We start from the raw sequence: 17826 nt of genomic DNA, 5'->3' as shown, positions 1-17826 counted from the left end.
ATTCTTTACTTTTTTGAGGAACTTCTATACTCGTTTCCACGGTGGCTGCACCAGCTTTCATTCCCACCAACAGTGCTCAAGGGTTTCTTTTTTCCCTCATCCTTGTCAGCACTTGTTATTTCCAAGTATCTCTTTCTTCTTTTTCTTTCTTTCATGCGCTCTCCTCCTTGACCTTCTCAGTGACTTGTCACTCTTGTGCCCAGGTGCTGTCCTGAGGCCTACACATTAATCACCTGTGAATAATCTAAGCACTTCCCCTTAAACTGAGCTAGTTCTTTCACCATGACTTCAAAACCTGCCTTCCTGTGTTTCTCTGAATTTTCCAGATTTAAAATCCCCATCCATTAATTCAGCAAACATTTTTGTGCACCTGGTATGTGCCAGACACTGTTCTAGACACTGGGAATATAGTGATGAACAAGTAGTTACAGTAGGGGGAGGAAGATCCCAAAATCAGTTAACAAGAAGGTAGATGGTGATGTAATAAAGAGTGATTAGAAAGGCTACTTTGTTTAAAGGGTGTCAGAATGGCCTTCAGAGCCCCCAAATTATATAACTAGTAGGCTCTGGGGAGGAACATGCAAAATAGGTGCAGTATTTATCTGGAAAAGTAAACTAACATAAATAGCTAAGAAAAGTTTAGACATACTGTATCAAAATATAAAACTACAGCATTCAAAACAGTGTGATAGTAATATGAGACAGAACAATGTAATAGAATAAACATCCCAGAAACATTACAAAAATGTGTGTGTATATGTGTAGGGATATATATACATGAATTGGTAAAGTAAGGGGAAAGAGCACAAATCATAGGAAAGGGAAGTATTACTCAATGGTGAAAAAATGACCTTAAGGAAGAGTTCATTGTTCTTTTTTTAAATTTTATTTTATTTATTCATGAGAGACACAGAGAGGCAGAGACACAGGCAGAGGGAGAAACAGGCTCCCTGCAGGGAGCCGGATGTGGGACTGGATCCCAGGATCTTGGGATCACAACCCAAGCCAAAGGCAGACCCTCAACCACTAAGCCACTCACGCGCCCAGGATTTCTGAATTAAAAAATAACATCTCCGGACCAGCAATAACTAGGAATTTTAATTTAAAAAGGTATTTGTAATAGTATTCAAAACTAAAGGTATCTAGAAATAGATCAAACTAAAATTGTATAGTCCTCTAGGGAAGGAATTACAGTGTTCTATTGAAACATATAACAGAAGACCCAGGTAAATGAAGAGATACACCTTATTCATGGGTTGAAAGACTCAATATATAAAGGTGTTAGTTTTCCTCCATTCTACAAATTCATCGGAATTCCAATTAAAATAGTACATAATTTTTCATGGAACTTGACATGCTGAACCTAAAATATATGGAAAGCCAAAGGACTAAGAATGGCTAAATCAATTTTATAAAAAAGATTAAATGAAGTCCCTTCTTCCCAGATATCAAAACTTAATGTGAAGCCATAATAATTAAGACTACTTAAGTATTAATTACTATAGTATTGGTTCAGGGATTGAAAAGTGGTCAGATGGAATAGAATAGAAAGCCTAGAAACACACCCAGATAAATATGGGAGCTTAGTATACCATTAAGTAGTATTCTAAAACGGGGGGACGCACTAAATGTTCACTAAATGTTGAAATACATGGTATCCATATAGAATGAAGACTAAATTAGAGTCCTGTTACTGTCCATTCACAACAGAAATTTCCAGATGGATTAAGGACTTCAGTGCAAAGGACATCTATATAATATTTGGAAAAATATATGGGAGGCTATAGTTTACAGAAAAGGTTTTTTTTTTCACATAGAATTTACCATTTTAGCCACTTTTAGGTGTATAGTTTGGTGGCATTTATGTTCTTGTGTAACTGTCACTACTATTTCCAGAACTTTTTCATCTCTCTGGGAAGGATTTCATAAGTTACAAAAAGCACACTGAGGATGCTATTGAATTATTCCAAATGAGAGATGATGGTGATTTGAACTAGAGGGGAAACCGTACAGATGAAGAAAGGTAGATGGATTGAGGATGTATTTAGATGGCAGAGAGCAGGGATTGTGCATGGTTTGGACAGGACCCTGGGATCATGACCTGAGCTGAAGGCAGGCGCTTAACTGACTGAGCTACCCAGGTGCCCTAATAGGTAGGCAGGCCATGGCTGGTGTGGCAGCAGCTCCATGATCACCAGGGACTTGGGCTCTTCTTTGTTGCTGTTCTGCCAGTGTAGAATGCTACCTCGTGGTTGAGATGGCTACTTGAATTCCAACTGCCTCCAGCACATAGCAAGAAGGAAAGGGGAAAGGTACTCTTTTAAGGATACTTCGAAGAAGTTGCATGTGACATATCCACATATAGCCCATTAACTGGTTTTTGATCAGTGATCACACTTAACTAGAGGGAAAAATAGTTAATATAGTCTTTATTCAGCTATCTATACGCCCAGCTACAATTCAGGTGTTTTAGTAATAAGAACGAAGAGGAAATTGGATGTTTTGTTATAGTTTGTTTTTTTCTGCAACCAGGGCAATGAAGCTACCATTGTGAAAGCTCTGGTGACTTCCCTGTTGTTAAATTTAATGGAGTTTTTGAGTATTTGTTTCATTTGGTATTCATAATCTCCCCTTTCTTACTTTCTGTGTCCTCAGAATTTCTCCTCTGTTTTCCACTTAAAATTAGTATTTCACATTTAATGCAATCACAGTCATAATCCCGAAGGCTTTTTATTTTTTATTTTTTAATTTTTTTAGATTTATTTATTTGCTTATTTATTTATTTTATTTATTTATTTATGATAGACATAGAGGCAGAGACACAGGAGGAGGGAGAAGCAGGCTCCATGCCGGGAGCCCAATGTGGGACTCGATCTCGGGACTCCAGGATCACGCCCTGGGACAAAGGCGGGTGCTAAACCGCTGAGCCACCCAGGGATCCCCCCAAAGGCTTTTTAAAAATAGAAATTGACAAGCTGACTTTAAAATTATATGAAAGTACCAAAGACCTAGAATAGTCAGTCTTGAAAAGGAAGAACAAAACCAGAGAATTTGTACTATCTAGCGTAAAGATTTATTATAGAACTCTAATCAAGATGGTGTGGTATTTACATAAGGATAAACAGAGATGAATGAAATGGAATAGAGTCCAGAGACACGCCCATACTTAGAGACAGTTGATTTTCATTTTTTTTTTTGTTTTTTAAAGATTTTATTTATTTATTCATGAGAAACACACACACACACACACACACACACACACACACACACACAGAAGTAGACTCCATGCAGGAAGCTCGATGTGGGACTCAATCCTGGATCCCAGGATCACACCCTGGGCCGAAGGCAGACACCCAACTGCTAAGCCACCCAGGCGTCCTGACAGTTGATTTTCAAACAAGGCACAAGTCAATTGAGTGAGGAAAGTAAAATGTTTTCAACAAATAATGCTGAAACTATTGAATATCATGGGGGGGGGGGGGACCAAACCTGTTTAACCCAATACACAAAAATTAATTTGAGATGGATCAAAGACCTAGAAGTAAAAGGTAAAACAAACTTCTAGGAGGATTTCTGTGACTTTGAGGTAGGCAGCAATATCTAAGACAGGACACAGAATGCAGTAGCAGTAGAAGAAAAGTTTGATAAAAGAGACATGAATATAAAACTTTCATCAAAAGGTTTCCTTAAGAAAGTGAATAGACAAGTGACAGACTAGGAGAAGATATTTGTAGTGTATATGTACATTTATCTGATAAAGAATTTGTTTCCAGAGTGAATAAAGAGCTGATAACTCATTTATATTTTTTAAAAAGATTTTATTTATTCATGAGAGAGGCAGAGGGAGAAGCAGGCTCTCTGTGGGCAGCCTGATGTGGGACTCGATCCCAGGACCCTAGGACCATGCCCTGTGTCAAAGGCAATCTGCTCAACCACTTAGCCACCCAGGTGCCCCTGATAACTCATACCAACGGTCCAAATTAAAAATGGCTAAAAGACTTGAACAGACACTTCATACAAAAATAAATGTAAATGGCTGACATGAATATGAAAAAGTGCTTGACATCATTTTCCGGGAATTCCAAATTAAAAACACAAGGAGATACTACCATGTACTCACTAAAATGGCTAAAACCAAAAAGGCTGACAGCATCAAGTATTGTTGAGGATGTGGAACAACTGGAATTTTAAGATTTATTTATTTATTCAGAGAGAGAGAGAGAGAGAGAGAGAGAAGACAGAGACACAGGCAGAGGGAGAAGCAGGCTCCATGCAGGAAGCCCGATGTGGGACTTGATCCCTGGTCTCCACGATCACACCCCAGGCTGCAGGAGGTGCCAAACCGCTGTGCCACCGGGGCTGCCCGTGTGTGTGTGTATGTATATATGTATACACACACACACATAATGAAATATCACTCAGCCATCAAAAAAGAATGAAATCTTGCCATTTGTAACGAGGTGGATGGAACTAGAGGGTATTATGCCAGTGAAATAAGTTAGAGAAAGACATACCAAATGATTTCACTAATTGTGGAATTTGAGAAACAAAACACATGAACATAGGGGAAGGGAAGGAAAAATAAAATGAGATAAAAACAGGAAGGGAGGCAAACCATAAGAGACTTAACTATAGGAAACAAACTGAGGGTTGCTGGAAGGAAGTTGGATGAGAAGATGGGGTAATTGGATGATGGGCATTAAGGAGAGCTCTTGATGTAATATGCAACTATGAATCACTAAATTCTACCCCTGAAACTGAATAATACACTAAGTGTTAACTAAATTCAATTTAAATAATTTTTTTAAAAAAAAGTAAAAAGGGAAAAAATAGAGGTGACAGATAAACACATGAAAAGGTGTTCAATATCATTGATCATTGATGAGATGCAAGTTAAATCTATAATGAGCTATTACTACACACCTGTTAGAATGAATAAAATAAGAGCAACTGACCATATCAAGTATGAATGAAGTTACAGAACACCTGGAACTCCAATAATTTATTGGTGGAATACAGAATGGTACATCCGGTTTGGAAAAGTTTGGCAGTTTCTTATAAAGTTAAAATACATTTATGTTTGACTCACATCTAGATTATTACCCAAGTGAAATGAAAATTTATGTTCATACAAAAAAAACTGTATGCAAATGTTTATAGCTGAAACAACCCAAATATCCCTAGCTGGGGAATGTATAAACAAACCAGTAATATCCATGTATGGAATAATACTAGCCAGTAAAAAGAATGAATTACTGATATAACAACACAGATAATTCTCAATTGCTTTTTGCTAAGTAAAGGAAATCAGACTTACAGGCTACATTCTGTATGTTTCCATTTATATGACATTCTTGCAAAGGTAAAACTAGGGTCAGGAAAACAAATCAGTGGTTTCCAAAACTGGTATCAAAGAGATTTGATAACAAAAGGGCACAAAAATGTTTGGATTGGTAAGAGTGTTTTTATATTTTGGTTTGATTGCATTTGTCAAAACTTTGGAACTGAACATTTAACAGGGTATTATCATATCTAAATCACCTTAAAATGAAAAACAATGTGTATGAACAAAATTGTTACTTTTCCTCTGAAACTGAGAACAATTTTTAAGAGATACTGATTTAGACAATGAGGAATTATTGAAAGATTTGAAGCAAGGGAAAATGTGCTTAGATTTAAAAAATTACTTTTACTTCCAGGCAGAACCCTCTGCTTCTTTGACACACATGAAAACTTTAGTTGAAATGTAATAGAACTTGGAATTGTGAGGAGGAGGAGAGGAGAAAAAGAAACTCAGAAGAAAGTCATAGCACTGAGGGAAGGTTGAAGAATTTACAGGATTATTAGAAACTGATGGAGAACTTAATTACTTGGACCTACCACGCATGTAGAGTTAAAGATGATACCGAAAGGCATATACCTTCAAGGAGATAGGGATTAGAAGATTTCTTCCCATTAGACTATAGAAATAGCATTGGAAACTTTTTACCAGGAATATGAAAGAGTGGAAATTGGAACTCTATACACCACTTATGTTTGTGGGGTTTGAATTGACACTGTCCTTATAATGCTGGGAATCCAAGTTGAGAAATCTGTAAATTAGTAATACCTTTTATATTTTGAGAAAATTTGAAAGTCTGCTATGGCTCAGAGCATATAGGACTCCTTTAGAAAATATTCCCACTGAAGATGACCTCTTAATCAAAGATTACAAAAAATTTAAGCAAACAGATTACCAAAAAGGATAACCAGCCCTAATTATTAGAAATAGTAGTTCCAACAGACAAACTTTATACTGTGTTTAAAGTGTAAAGGAAGGTTTAGAAACCATATGTATCAGTTAGCTATTTGTTGCATTTTAAACTACCCCAAAGCCAAATAGCTAAAACAACCTTTTTATTATTGCTTCCCAGTCTAAAGGTTAGAAATGAGGTTTGTAGGGTCAGCTAGGAGTGAATTAGTCTGGGATGGCCTCACATGCCTGGCAGTTGGTGCTTTCAGTTAGTATTGGTTGCTGGACTAATCAGAATATTACTAATATTACTAATATTACTAATCGGGCAACATTTCTCTTATCATCCAACAGACTAATGTGGGCACCTTCACATGATGGTCAAGGGTTCCCAAGAGCAGCAATAACGGAAGCCTCAATGCAAGTGCATCTCAGGTCTCTGCCTGTATCATTTTTCTACGATCTTATGGCCAAAGTCAGGTATAAGGCCAGTCCAGAGTCAGTATAGGAGTTTACTACCAAAAAACATGGAAATAGGAAAAGGAATAACTTGTGGCCACTTAAGAAACTCTGCCATACTGGAAGACTAAAACAGAATAGTGTGTCAAAAGAGCAGGCAAGTATGAAGGTGAGCCAACTAGAAATTTTAGAAATTAAAAAAGTTAGTGAAATAGTGAATAGAGTGAATGGCAGGCTAACTACAGCTAAAAAACACAATTCATGAATTGGAAGATAGATTTGGGGCTCTTTCTTAATCCATGTCAGAAGAAAAAGGAAGAAAGTATGGAAGAAATTGAAGTTTAGAAAACAGAATAAGAAAGTCTAACATACATTTAATAGGAGATCAGAAGGAAAAAATTGAATGGAGGACAAAGTGATAATTGTCATGAATATTGCAGAAATGAAGAAAATTATAAGTTCTTAAGATTGAAGGAACACACCAGATCTTGAGCAGGATGTATAAAAACAAACACATACCCAGACTTAAAAGTAGAAAAGTTTAAGAATATCAAAAACAGATTTTAAAACTACCAGATGGGGGTGCCTGGGTGTCTCAGTCAGTTAAGTGTCTGCTTTCAGCTCAGGTCGTGATCTCTGGGTCCTGGGATTGAGCCCCACATCAGGCTCCCAGCTTAGTGGGGAGTTTGTCTCTCCCTCCTCTTCTGCCTCTCCCCCACTTACGTGTGTGCTCTCTTTCTCTCAAATGAATAAAGAAAATCTTCTTAAAAAAATTTAAAAACCCTTGCCAGGTGGAATATAATAATCATGGTCACAATAAATAACATTTATTAAGCTCTTAAGAAGTACTATTCTATGTGCTTTACGTGTTTTAGCTCATATAATATTGATAATAACCTTTTAAACTAGTCCTAAAGGAAAGTGAGACACAGAGGTTAATTAGCCCATAATTCTATGTCTGGTTGTATTTTAAAATATACCCAGGATTTTGTTTTAATCATGTATTTTAAGATGGCAGAGGTGACTGCATTAAGAGAAGAGCTTATTATTATTTATAGTCCCCAAGAGGAGGGGCTACACCACACTATATAGGACCACATGGAGAAGGGTCAGGATTGGTCAGGGGTAAAATTGAGGGGAAACCATGGGCCAGAGCCTTTGTTATGGTATTTGTGGGAAGGAATGGATAAGATAATAGGCAAACTGAACAAGTTTAGGATTGGATAGTTTGAATAATTTTGATAGGTTCTAGGCTATAAAGGTGATCCCTAGTTATTTGATATTTGGTCCTGCATTGATACAGGGCAGAGGGAATATTGACTTGGTGTGTGATAGGGAGGTGTTTGAGAGTAGACTATAATAGATTGGTTGGCTTGCATATGAAAGATGTACTATAAGCAAGTTTACAATTTCTAGAAATTAGCCAAATCTGGAAGAGGTAGTCATCTGAGTACTGAGGACCTCAGAATGTCAAAGTATTATAAAACATACAGTCAGTACAGGTTGATAGGGGAGCTGAATTTGACACTAGGGAGCATGGTTCTACAGAGAACATCCTTAACCTCTTTATTATTTTTGCCTATGAAGAAACAAAAATTAGGCTTGCAGTGGATTTCTCATGAGCAACAAGAAATACAAGATGAAATATCAGTGGAAATATTAATGTGCTGGAGGAAACCACCTGTTAATCTAGAATTCTAAACCCAGCTAACTATGTTTTAAGAAAGAGATTGAAATATAACATATTCAAGCACTGGGTGTTATTCTGTATGTTGGTAAATTGAACACCAATAAAAAATAAATTTATTTTAAAAAAGAAAAGAAATATAACATTCAGACATGCTAAGATTGAGAGTGCTAACTACATGTAGGTTCTTTATGAAAGAACTACCAAAAGATATAACTTCATCATGAGTGATTTGAATCCAGAAGGAAGTTGTAGAGGTAAAAACCAATGGTAAGGAAAGAAATTGGCAAAAATGTTGGTAGATACTTAGACTGCTTTTAAAAACAACTCATTCGGAAGGATACAACATTGCTTAAAGTTACACATGTTTAAAATGCAGTTATTTTCTTAAAAAATAGTATAGCTTTAAACCAGTTAAAGGATAGTAAAACTTGATCTATCCAACGCACAATAAATGTAAATGGGTTAATCTATTAAAAGACAGTTTTGAAATTCAATATAAATGATACCAAAGATTATAAGCATGATCGGGAAAAATATGATAGTTAAATACTTGTTAAGGAAATACTGTTATTATATGAAATAGAATCTAAGGCAATAAATATTAATAACAGGGATGCATATATGATGATGAATCAGGTGGTATGGTCCTAATCATGAATTTGCACATACATAATGACATCTTTTCACATCATGACAAATGATAGTATTCATTTGACTCACCGATTGGGGAGTTCTTCAATAGAGTGTAAGATATATGAAGGCAAGGACATAGTTTTCATGCTTATTGCTATGTCTCTAGTGCCTAGAACACTACTGGTTCATAGGGACTTAGAGAAATAGTTTTGAATGAATATATAATTTAAAGAAATAATGGATACCTACAAGGGGAAGTTGACAAATGCACAAGCCACTATGAAGGTTGTTAAAAACCTCTCTCAGGTGCTGTGTAGATCATAGAGAAAGATTAGTCAGACTATGGAAACTTAACAACACAATTAACAAACTTGTTATAATGAATATAACTAAATTTTGCCATAAGTAAGAATAAGTTTGTGTGATACATTTATAGCTATTGATTATTACCAGGTAGCAAAACAAGTCTCCGCAATTCCAAAGAATATGAGCTACCTAATACAATAATAATAATAATAATAAATCTTTAGAAATTTCATATGTTTGGAAACTAAAAACAACCCTAAACAACCCATGGATTGGAGGCAGTCATGGTGGCAATATCAGGACTTGTGAAATTTAGGTAAAACAAAATTTAAAGGTGAATTTATCATCTTAAATTCATTTATGAAAGATTAAGAAATGTTCCTAATATATTAATTATGCATTATTTTAAAGAAGTTAAGAAAAGGACAGAATGAACCAAAAGAAAGAAAGAAGAGTAGAAATAGAAAATAAAATAGAGATGATTTGCAAAACCAATACATAATAAAAAGTTAATACATGTTTCAATTAATAAATTTCTACAAGATTGCTCAAAAGTTTAAAAAAAGCACAAATAAGCAATGCCAAGAACACAAAAAGTAGGCAATTTTAGGCATGAAAAACTAAAATAGCATAAACAATTTTATGCTAATGATTTTGAAAACTTGAGTACCTATTTTCTTGAAAAATGGATATTATCAAGACAAATTCAAAAAGAGGAAAATCCAAATAAAACAGTTATAAACCAATGCTAAGTAAAATAAAAGTTTATTAAACAATTGAAACACTCATTGGATATTGGATGATATTTGTTTTGACATATGGTAGTTAATTTTTTAAGGAAATATAAGGTTAAGTTATTAGATATTTTGGATTTGCTTCAAGATAAAGGGGTGGGGTGGTGATGGAAAATGAATGTGGTTTTTGGTATAGCTTTCCCTGTTCAGTCCAGTAGCCACATGTAGCTATTTAAATTAAAAATAAATAAGATAGGGACACCTGAGTGGCTCAAGTGGTTGAGTTTAAGCGGTTGAGCCTTTGGCTCAGAAGTTCCAGGATCGCGTTCCGCATCGGGCTCCTGCATGGAGCCTGCTTCTCCCTCTGCCTATATCTCTGCCTCTCTCTGTGTCTCTCATGAATAAATAAATAAACATCTTAAAAAAAATAAGATAAAAATTTTAGTTCCTTAATCACACTCTGTATTTTCTCACTGGTAGTACAGATATAGGAAATATCTATCATATAGAAATTTATTTGGACAGAGCGGGTATAGATGAAACAAAATTAGCCACGTGTTGATTTTTGAAGCTGATGGGATTCTCTTGATTTCTCTCTCTACATTTTATACATTTGTGTATGTATTTCCCATGAAAGGAAAAAACAGAAAGGAAAAAAGTTTGACCCTTGTGAAGAAAATTACAAAAGACCTAAAAAAAAATTAAAGATGTAACTTTTCATGAATGGAGGGACTCCATATAAAATCAGTTCTTCCCAAATGAATCTGTAAATTCAATTCAGTTCCAATCAAAATCCGGTAACCGAGATAATCCTAAATAGAATGGGATGGGAATGCTCACTCTAGAAGCCTAAGACTTATTTTAAAGATACTTATTTTAGGGATGCCTGGGTGACTCGGTGGTTGGGCATCTGCCTTTGGCTTAGGGTGTGATCCCGGGATCTGGGATCCGGTCCTGAATCGGGCTCTTTGCGGGGAGCCTGCTTCTCCTTCTGTCTGTGTCTGTGCACCTCTCTCTCTCTCTTTCTCTCTCTCTGTGTGTGTGTCTCTCATGAATAAATAAAATCTTAAAAAAAGATACTTATTTTAATTCTTAAAGGAATTAGGAAAGGTGTTATTTCCCTGATAAAAGTTTAGACAGATTAGTGGAGCAAAATTGTCCAGAAATCAACCCTAGGTAGATTAGACTTTAGTGTATGGAAGACTCTTTTCTAATCAGGGAGGAAACCATGGTCTGGTATTAAAAATGGTCTTGGGATATTTGGTTTTAAGAATGTGACTATTTGATTTTAGACATTCTGGGTTTTAGGTGTTTGTGGTACTTCAAAGCAGAAATATGCATTAGGGGGAATCCCTGGATGGCTCAGCGGTTAAGCATCTGCCTTCAGCCCAGGGCGTAGTCCTGGAGTCCCAGGATTGAGTCCCACATCAGGCTCCCTGCATGGAGCCTGCTTCTCTCTCTGCCTATGTCTCTGCCTCTCTCTCTCTCATGAGTAAATAAATAAAATCTTTAAAAACAAAACAAAAGGGGATCCCTGGGTGGCGCAGCGGTTTGGCACCTGCCTTTGGCCCAGGGTGCGATCCTGGAGACCCGGGATCGAGTCCCACATCGGGCTCCCGGTGCATGGAGCCTGCTTCTCCCTCTGCCTGTGTCTCTGCCTCTCTCTCTCTCTCTCTCACTGTGTGCCTATCATAAATAAAAAAAAAATAAAAATAAAAAAAAACAAACAAAAGAAATATGCATTAGGCAGTTGAATATGTATGCACCTGCAGCTTAGCGACAGATCCGGATTAGTTATAGAAATTTGGGAATCACAAGCTTATGGTAGACCTTTGTGAGGAAAAAAAACTGAAATTACTCAGTGTAACATGAGAGAAAAAGGGGAGCATAGATGGAAGCCCCTGGGACACTAGTACTTAAAGACCAGGTGGAGACAGCAAAGCCACCTGCAGAACTCCGTAAGGACAGGGGCTCTGCTGTCTTATTCACATCTCAGGTTTACATCCTTGACAAATAATAAGTGCTCAGTAAATGTTTGTTGAATGAGTAATGGGATGGAGCAGCCAGAAATGTAAGAGTAAAACTAGAAGACAGGGAATCATAGTATCTACAGAAGGAGAGAGAAATGAAATGCTTCAGAAAAAGCAAAATGATGACTGAAAAGTGGATTTAGGAACAAAGATGTCATTTACTGGTGACCTTAGGGAGCACTGTGTCAGTGCTAGAGAAGAACACTGGAGAAAGAATCTTATGAAGGAAGGTGAGAGAAGAGGCACTTGGATCAAGAGAGGGTCCCCCAACCCCCCCAGTCATTTGTTTTTTTGTTTTTGCTTTGAGAGGAGAACATTGGAAATCCAGTATATAGGGAGGAGGAATAGAAAGAGCTGAAAGAAAGGGAGTGAGGGTTAGGAAGAGAAAAGCAGTTACTTAATGGATCAAGATCCCTCTGGAAGTGAAAGAGATGAGACCTAGAATAAGATTTCCCCTTGGAAAGGGAATGAGATCTTTTCCTCAGAAACTGGGAAGACCAATGCAGAAGAAGATCCATTTGGAATGTGGAAAAGGCAGTAGATGAATTTAGAGGACTATATATTTGTAGGCCGAGATGGATTTACCAGGAAGTTATGAACCTTATGCTTTAAGGTACCTTACTTGCATGGGCCTCTTTGAGTTCTATGAGTTACTAGGGGTTATAATGTCCTGGGAGGAAAGGGAATCCCAGATGTAATCCAAAAACATTTCTGTACAAGTGTTTCTGACACTTGTCTAACAAAATCTCAGAAGAAAGATATAAAAATTTCTAAGATTCCAGTCATTTATTGTGATATTTTTTCTCATCCTAAGTAACTTTCATTTTAGCACCTAATTTGGTATTCTTGTGTTTGTTTTTTTAAAAAAGCCCCCACCCCATTTGAATAAATGTTAAACCCCTCAATACCTGGATATATCCTCGCTTGTAGGTAAGGGAGCAGAAGTTGAAGCAGATCATAGTTTTAAGTTTCTCAGTCAAATAAGAGACAAGATCATTTGAAAGGATGGAGGTAGGGAGGAAACTTAGAAGCATCTGTGGGTCATTTATAGCAGTCATTGTGGGATGAAGAGAGAACTGATTGAGAACAGCAGAAATGATTCTGAGAACCCACTCCCAATTTGTCTTTTTTTCTCCCTGAACCACTCCCCGCCCCCTCCCCTGTACCCCATTTTGGCTGTCAGTGTGTAAAAATAAAGAAAGCACATGTTTCAGGTTAGAGTTGCAAGCTACTAGAAAGAGGAGGGTTCTAGGGGTACCTGGGTGGTGTGCTCATTTGAAGCATCTGACTTTTGGTTTCTGCTCAGGGTCATGGGTTTGGGCCTGCATCAGGCTACATGCTCAATGTGGAGTCTGCTTGAGTTTCTCTCTCTTAATAAATAAATCTTAAAAAAAAAAAAGTTTAGTACTGTTGAGGAAGGAGGCAGAGTGATGTGTGGGGAGGGCAGAATAGTCACAGGACTGGCTGCTCACTCCCAGACAAGTGAGGGATGGAAGGTTATTTGGGGCTGGAGAGCTGAGAAGTCATTAAGAACTCTGAGGAAATAGAGAGTAAGAAATAGAGCCTTTTTTTTTTTTTTGAAAATTTATTTTTTAATTTTTTAAAAGATTTTTATTTACTTATTTATTCATGAGAGAGAGAGAGAGAGAAAAAGGCAGAGACACAGGCAGAGGGAGAAGCAGGCTCCATGCAGGGAGCCCAACGTGGGACTCGATCCTGGGACTCCAGGATCATGCCCTGGGCTGAAAGCAGCTCTAAACCACTGAGCCACCCGGAGTTCCCCATACCATGAGAATGGTGAAAATAAACAAGATAGCAAACAACAAATGTTGGAGAGGATGTAGAGAAAGGGGAACCCTCTTGCACTGTTGGTGGGAATGTGAACTGGTGCAGCCACTCTGGAAAACTGTGTGGAGGTTCCTCAAAGAGTTAAAAATCGAACTGCCCTACGACCAGCAATTGCACTGCTGGGGATTTAACCCAAAGATACAGATGCAGTGAAACACCAGAACACACCTGCACCCCAGTGTTTATAGCAGCAGTGTCCACAATCGCCAAACCGTGGAAGGAGCCTTGGTGTCCATCGAAAGATGAATGGATAAAGAAGATGTGATCTATGTATACAATGGAATATTACTCAGCCATTAGAAATGACAAATACCCACCATTTACTTAAATGTGGATGGAACTGGAGGGTATTATGCTGAGTGAAATAAGTCAATCGGAGAAGGATAAACATTATATGGTCTCATTCATTTGGGGAATATAAAATTTAGTGAATGGGAATAAAGGGAAAAGGAGAGAAAATGAGTGAAAATATCAGTGAGGGTGACAAAACATGAGAGACACCTAACTCTGGGAAACGAAGAAGGGGTAGTGGAAAGAGAGGTGGGCGGGGGTGGGGTGGGGTGGGGTGACTGGTTGATGGGCACTGAGGGGTACTTGGCGGGATGAGCACCGGGTGTTATACTATATGTTGGCAAATTGAACTCCAGTAAGAATGAAGCTAGTTAAGAGCTGGCTTCAAGACATACTTAAAAAAAAAGAAATAAATGGAGCCTTTTATTCTGGAGAGAGCTGCAAAGGTGATGTCATCTAGGAAACCAAGAAGGGAATTAGTTGAGGACCTATTTCCAGTAGATTTAGATTTATTTTCAGGATTTAGTAGGAAGGAAGCACACTATGGTGGTGGCGAGTGGGGGATGTTTAAGTTAACGATATGAAGCTTTTTAGGCCAGAGAAGTAATAGCAAAGAGTGTTTGTATAATGTTTTATAGTTAATTGCTTTTGTGGTGTCAGGATTGAAAGAAGCAATAGGTACTTTTGTTTTCCTTAAGTTGTCCTGTAGTAAAAGTGCAAATCTATAAACAAATTCAAAGTAGTTTACATTGGATTCTATCCTGGTTTCATGAACATCTACTTCATAGCAGCCCTCACCAGTATTCTTATGTCTCATGGATACCCATTAAACAAGTGAGAAATGAAGAAACAATGACCTTTAAAACAGTGACCTTTATAAGTTTACCTCTTGCCTAAACCGGTTTGTTTAGTCACCAATTGATGCGCTGGAATTAAAAGAAAAAACATAAAAGCTTTTTATTTTGTGTTATCTCTCCTTTTTTTTTTTTCTCTCTTCTTTTTAAGTAGGCACCACGCCCCATGTGGAGCCCAACGTGGAACTTGAACTCAATCCTGAGATCAAGACCTGAGCTGAGATCAAGAGTCGAGTGCTTAACTGACTGAGCCATCCAGGTGCCCCTATTTTGTGTTTTCTCCAGCATATTTTTTTAATATATATATATCTCGTTAATTGTACACACACACACACACACACACACACACACACACACACCAAGTAATTTCCCCTTTATCCCATGTAAAGCTGCTAGGACTTTATATATGTTGAACCAAAAGATCTTTTCTCACATGAATCCCTCAATACGCTTTTCTTCTTTTCCTTTGTAGCAAAAACAAAAGAAAATAAGTCTTATCCAAAGACAATCTGATATGATTCTAGAATACTGAGTTGTTCTAGAAACCATTGCATCATATTTCGATCATCTTTACTCAATGAAGTAGTTGAGTGACAGTTCTTCTCTGGTAGGATGCCAACAGTTAACAAAGATTTGAAACTTTGTTGGTTATCATCCTGAAGGAGCTAGAGGAGAGCTAAATACCTCCATGGGTTCTAAGTATGTCTTTCATTTTGAGCGCTTTTCATTTCTGTAGGGCCTTCAGTCATCAAAGGTAAATATAAATATCTATTTATCTCTATGCATATATATATTTTTAAAGATACTAATTTTTTTAATTCATATATTGACATTCTGGCTAATAATCGATGTCTTCTTGGTTCCTAATAATTGTTCACAGTTGCACTTAGTTTGGAGAAGAATAACAAGATACTATTCTAACAAGATACTATTCTAATATGTTTTTTTTAAGGATGAAATTTTTTTAATGGAAAAGTTTTTTTCCTGGTCTTGAAAAATCTAACTCTTTAGATAATCCACTGTGATTGTGGCATGTTCTTATAGTCAAATGTTTTTAATTAGCTGTCAAGTTAAATTTGTTACAATTGTTCTAAATACATAGAATGTCCCTGGCCGCTTATTGTGTCATCTGCTGCAGAAGAATAGGAACCTCAACTCCTCCACTCAAAAGTATCACATACTGGAGAGATATCAGTGAGTACAGTTTAAACAGTATTTCTTAAAGAAACATTGATAGAATTATGGCCGAGTTTCCCACATGGCCCACAAAAACTTACTTAATCCATGATAAATTTCAGAATTGTTTCTGTCTTTTTTGTACTAATAGTGCACCCCAAATTTGTAGGCTCAGAGCCATGCATACCCCTGTTTTTGGGAATCTTGTCTTCTATATGTTTCCTGTCAGATTCAGGCTCATCCTTTTTTTTTTTTTTTTTAAGATTTTATTTATTTGAGAGAATAGAGAGAGTGTGCACAAGCAGGGGGAGCGGCAGGGAGAAGGAGAGGGAGAGGGGGAGGGAGCTCAGCTTGCTCCCGCTGAGCAGGGAGCCTGATGTGGGGCTTGATCCCAAGACCCTGGGATCAGGACCTGAGCTGAAGGCAGAAGGCCGACAGTTACCAACTGAGCCACCCAGGTGCCCTGAGGCTCATCCTTTCAAACTCAAATATCATTACATTCTCATTCATTATTAAGTTTCTGCAAAACAAGGTGCCAGGCACGTGTATTAGGTTCTGGGAATTCACCAATGGGCAAAGAAGATGTTGTGCTTGTCCTGTGGGAGGTTAGGATCTAGTGCTGATCTACTATCTTTACTTATAAATATTTACCTTATTTATTCCTCACCTTAATTTGTAAAAGAGAAGATAATCATCTTTCATTCATTTGGCAAATTATTTATTTACTATCTACTATATGCCAGGTACTATTCTAGGCCCTGAGAATACAATGTAGATTACGACAGAGTCCCTGTTTTCATGGAGTTTCTGTTTGTTCTTTAAGATCTTTTTTTAGGATAGATCCTTTTCATATAGAAAATTCTGTGATTTTGTATTTTAAATATAAAAGAAGGGTTGGAACAAAGAAAGGAGCTTTTCTTCTCTCATCATTTGTAAAGAACAAAAATGTGAATTTAGGATAGGACAGAAGGCTGTGAGACTGTATTCTGTTCCCAGGGCCCGGTGAAAAGGAAACATAACAAGTAGAGAAGGAAACAAGATGCTCCCAGGGCCCACATGGTTGGGCCAGGGATGCAGGGAAGTCTAGGAAGCCAAGTTAGAAGGAAAAACATCCCAGAGAAGTTGCAGTCACGAAGGTCTGTTGCAACTTCTGATCTCATCCCTGCAGACCTCCCAGAACTGTCCCCTTCCCAGTTCTGGAACCACTACTACGGTCTTGGAGTTTGGGAGGAATGTTCATCTCCCTTGCCTGATAATATAGAGAGGTTGATCAAGTGAGTTCCTTATCCCTCTGTAGGGAGGATAAATGTGTTCTCAGTAGTCTAAGTCGAAACTCTGACAAAGGGCTACTTCTGCACATCCAATAAATTAAAGATTATATAGGTTTTGCAGGCAGGTAGCAGTATCTGACAATTACGGAGTAATGATTCCATAAAGGTTGTCTTCAGTGCGTGTAATAGTAATTTAACTGCAGTGGTTTAAATTAGTAAAATTTTCATTTTTTCTTATGTAACAGGATGTCAAGATAGAGACAGTTTAAAGTAGGAACCACGGGTTAGCAATTCTTCTGTCT

General features: G+C 37.3%; 1 protein-coding gene across 2 annotated transcripts in view; it reads left to right on the top strand.

Moving 5' to 3' along the window:
• The window catches only part of SERAC1 (serine active site containing 1), a 66238-nt gene that overhangs the window by 1479 nt on the left and 46933 nt on the right, over nt 1–17826 (top strand). The window contains exons 2-3 of one of the 2 annotated variants that reach the window (XM_055310842.1): nt 15232–15336; nt 16180–16271. In XM_055310842.1, coding sequence (XP_055166817.1) covers nt 16181–16271 — 91 coding nt within the window. In that variant the 5' untranslated portion in view covers nt 15232–15336; nt 16180. Of the gene's footprint in view, nt 1–15228; nt 15337–16179; nt 16272–17826 lie in introns of both variants that reach the window. The other variant, XM_055310841.1, reaches the window with a different exon arrangement.

The sequence above is a fragment of the Nyctereutes procyonoides genome, unplaced genomic scaffold (assembly GCF_905146905.1).
Source record: "Nyctereutes procyonoides isolate TBG_1078 unplaced genomic scaffold, NYPRO_anot_genome, whole genome shotgun sequence".
NCBI lineage: Eukaryota > Metazoa > Chordata > Mammalia > Carnivora > Canidae > Nyctereutes > Nyctereutes procyonoides.
The sequence above is the reverse complement of the archived record's forward strand: the minus strand, read 5'-3'. Positions and strand labels throughout refer to the sequence as shown.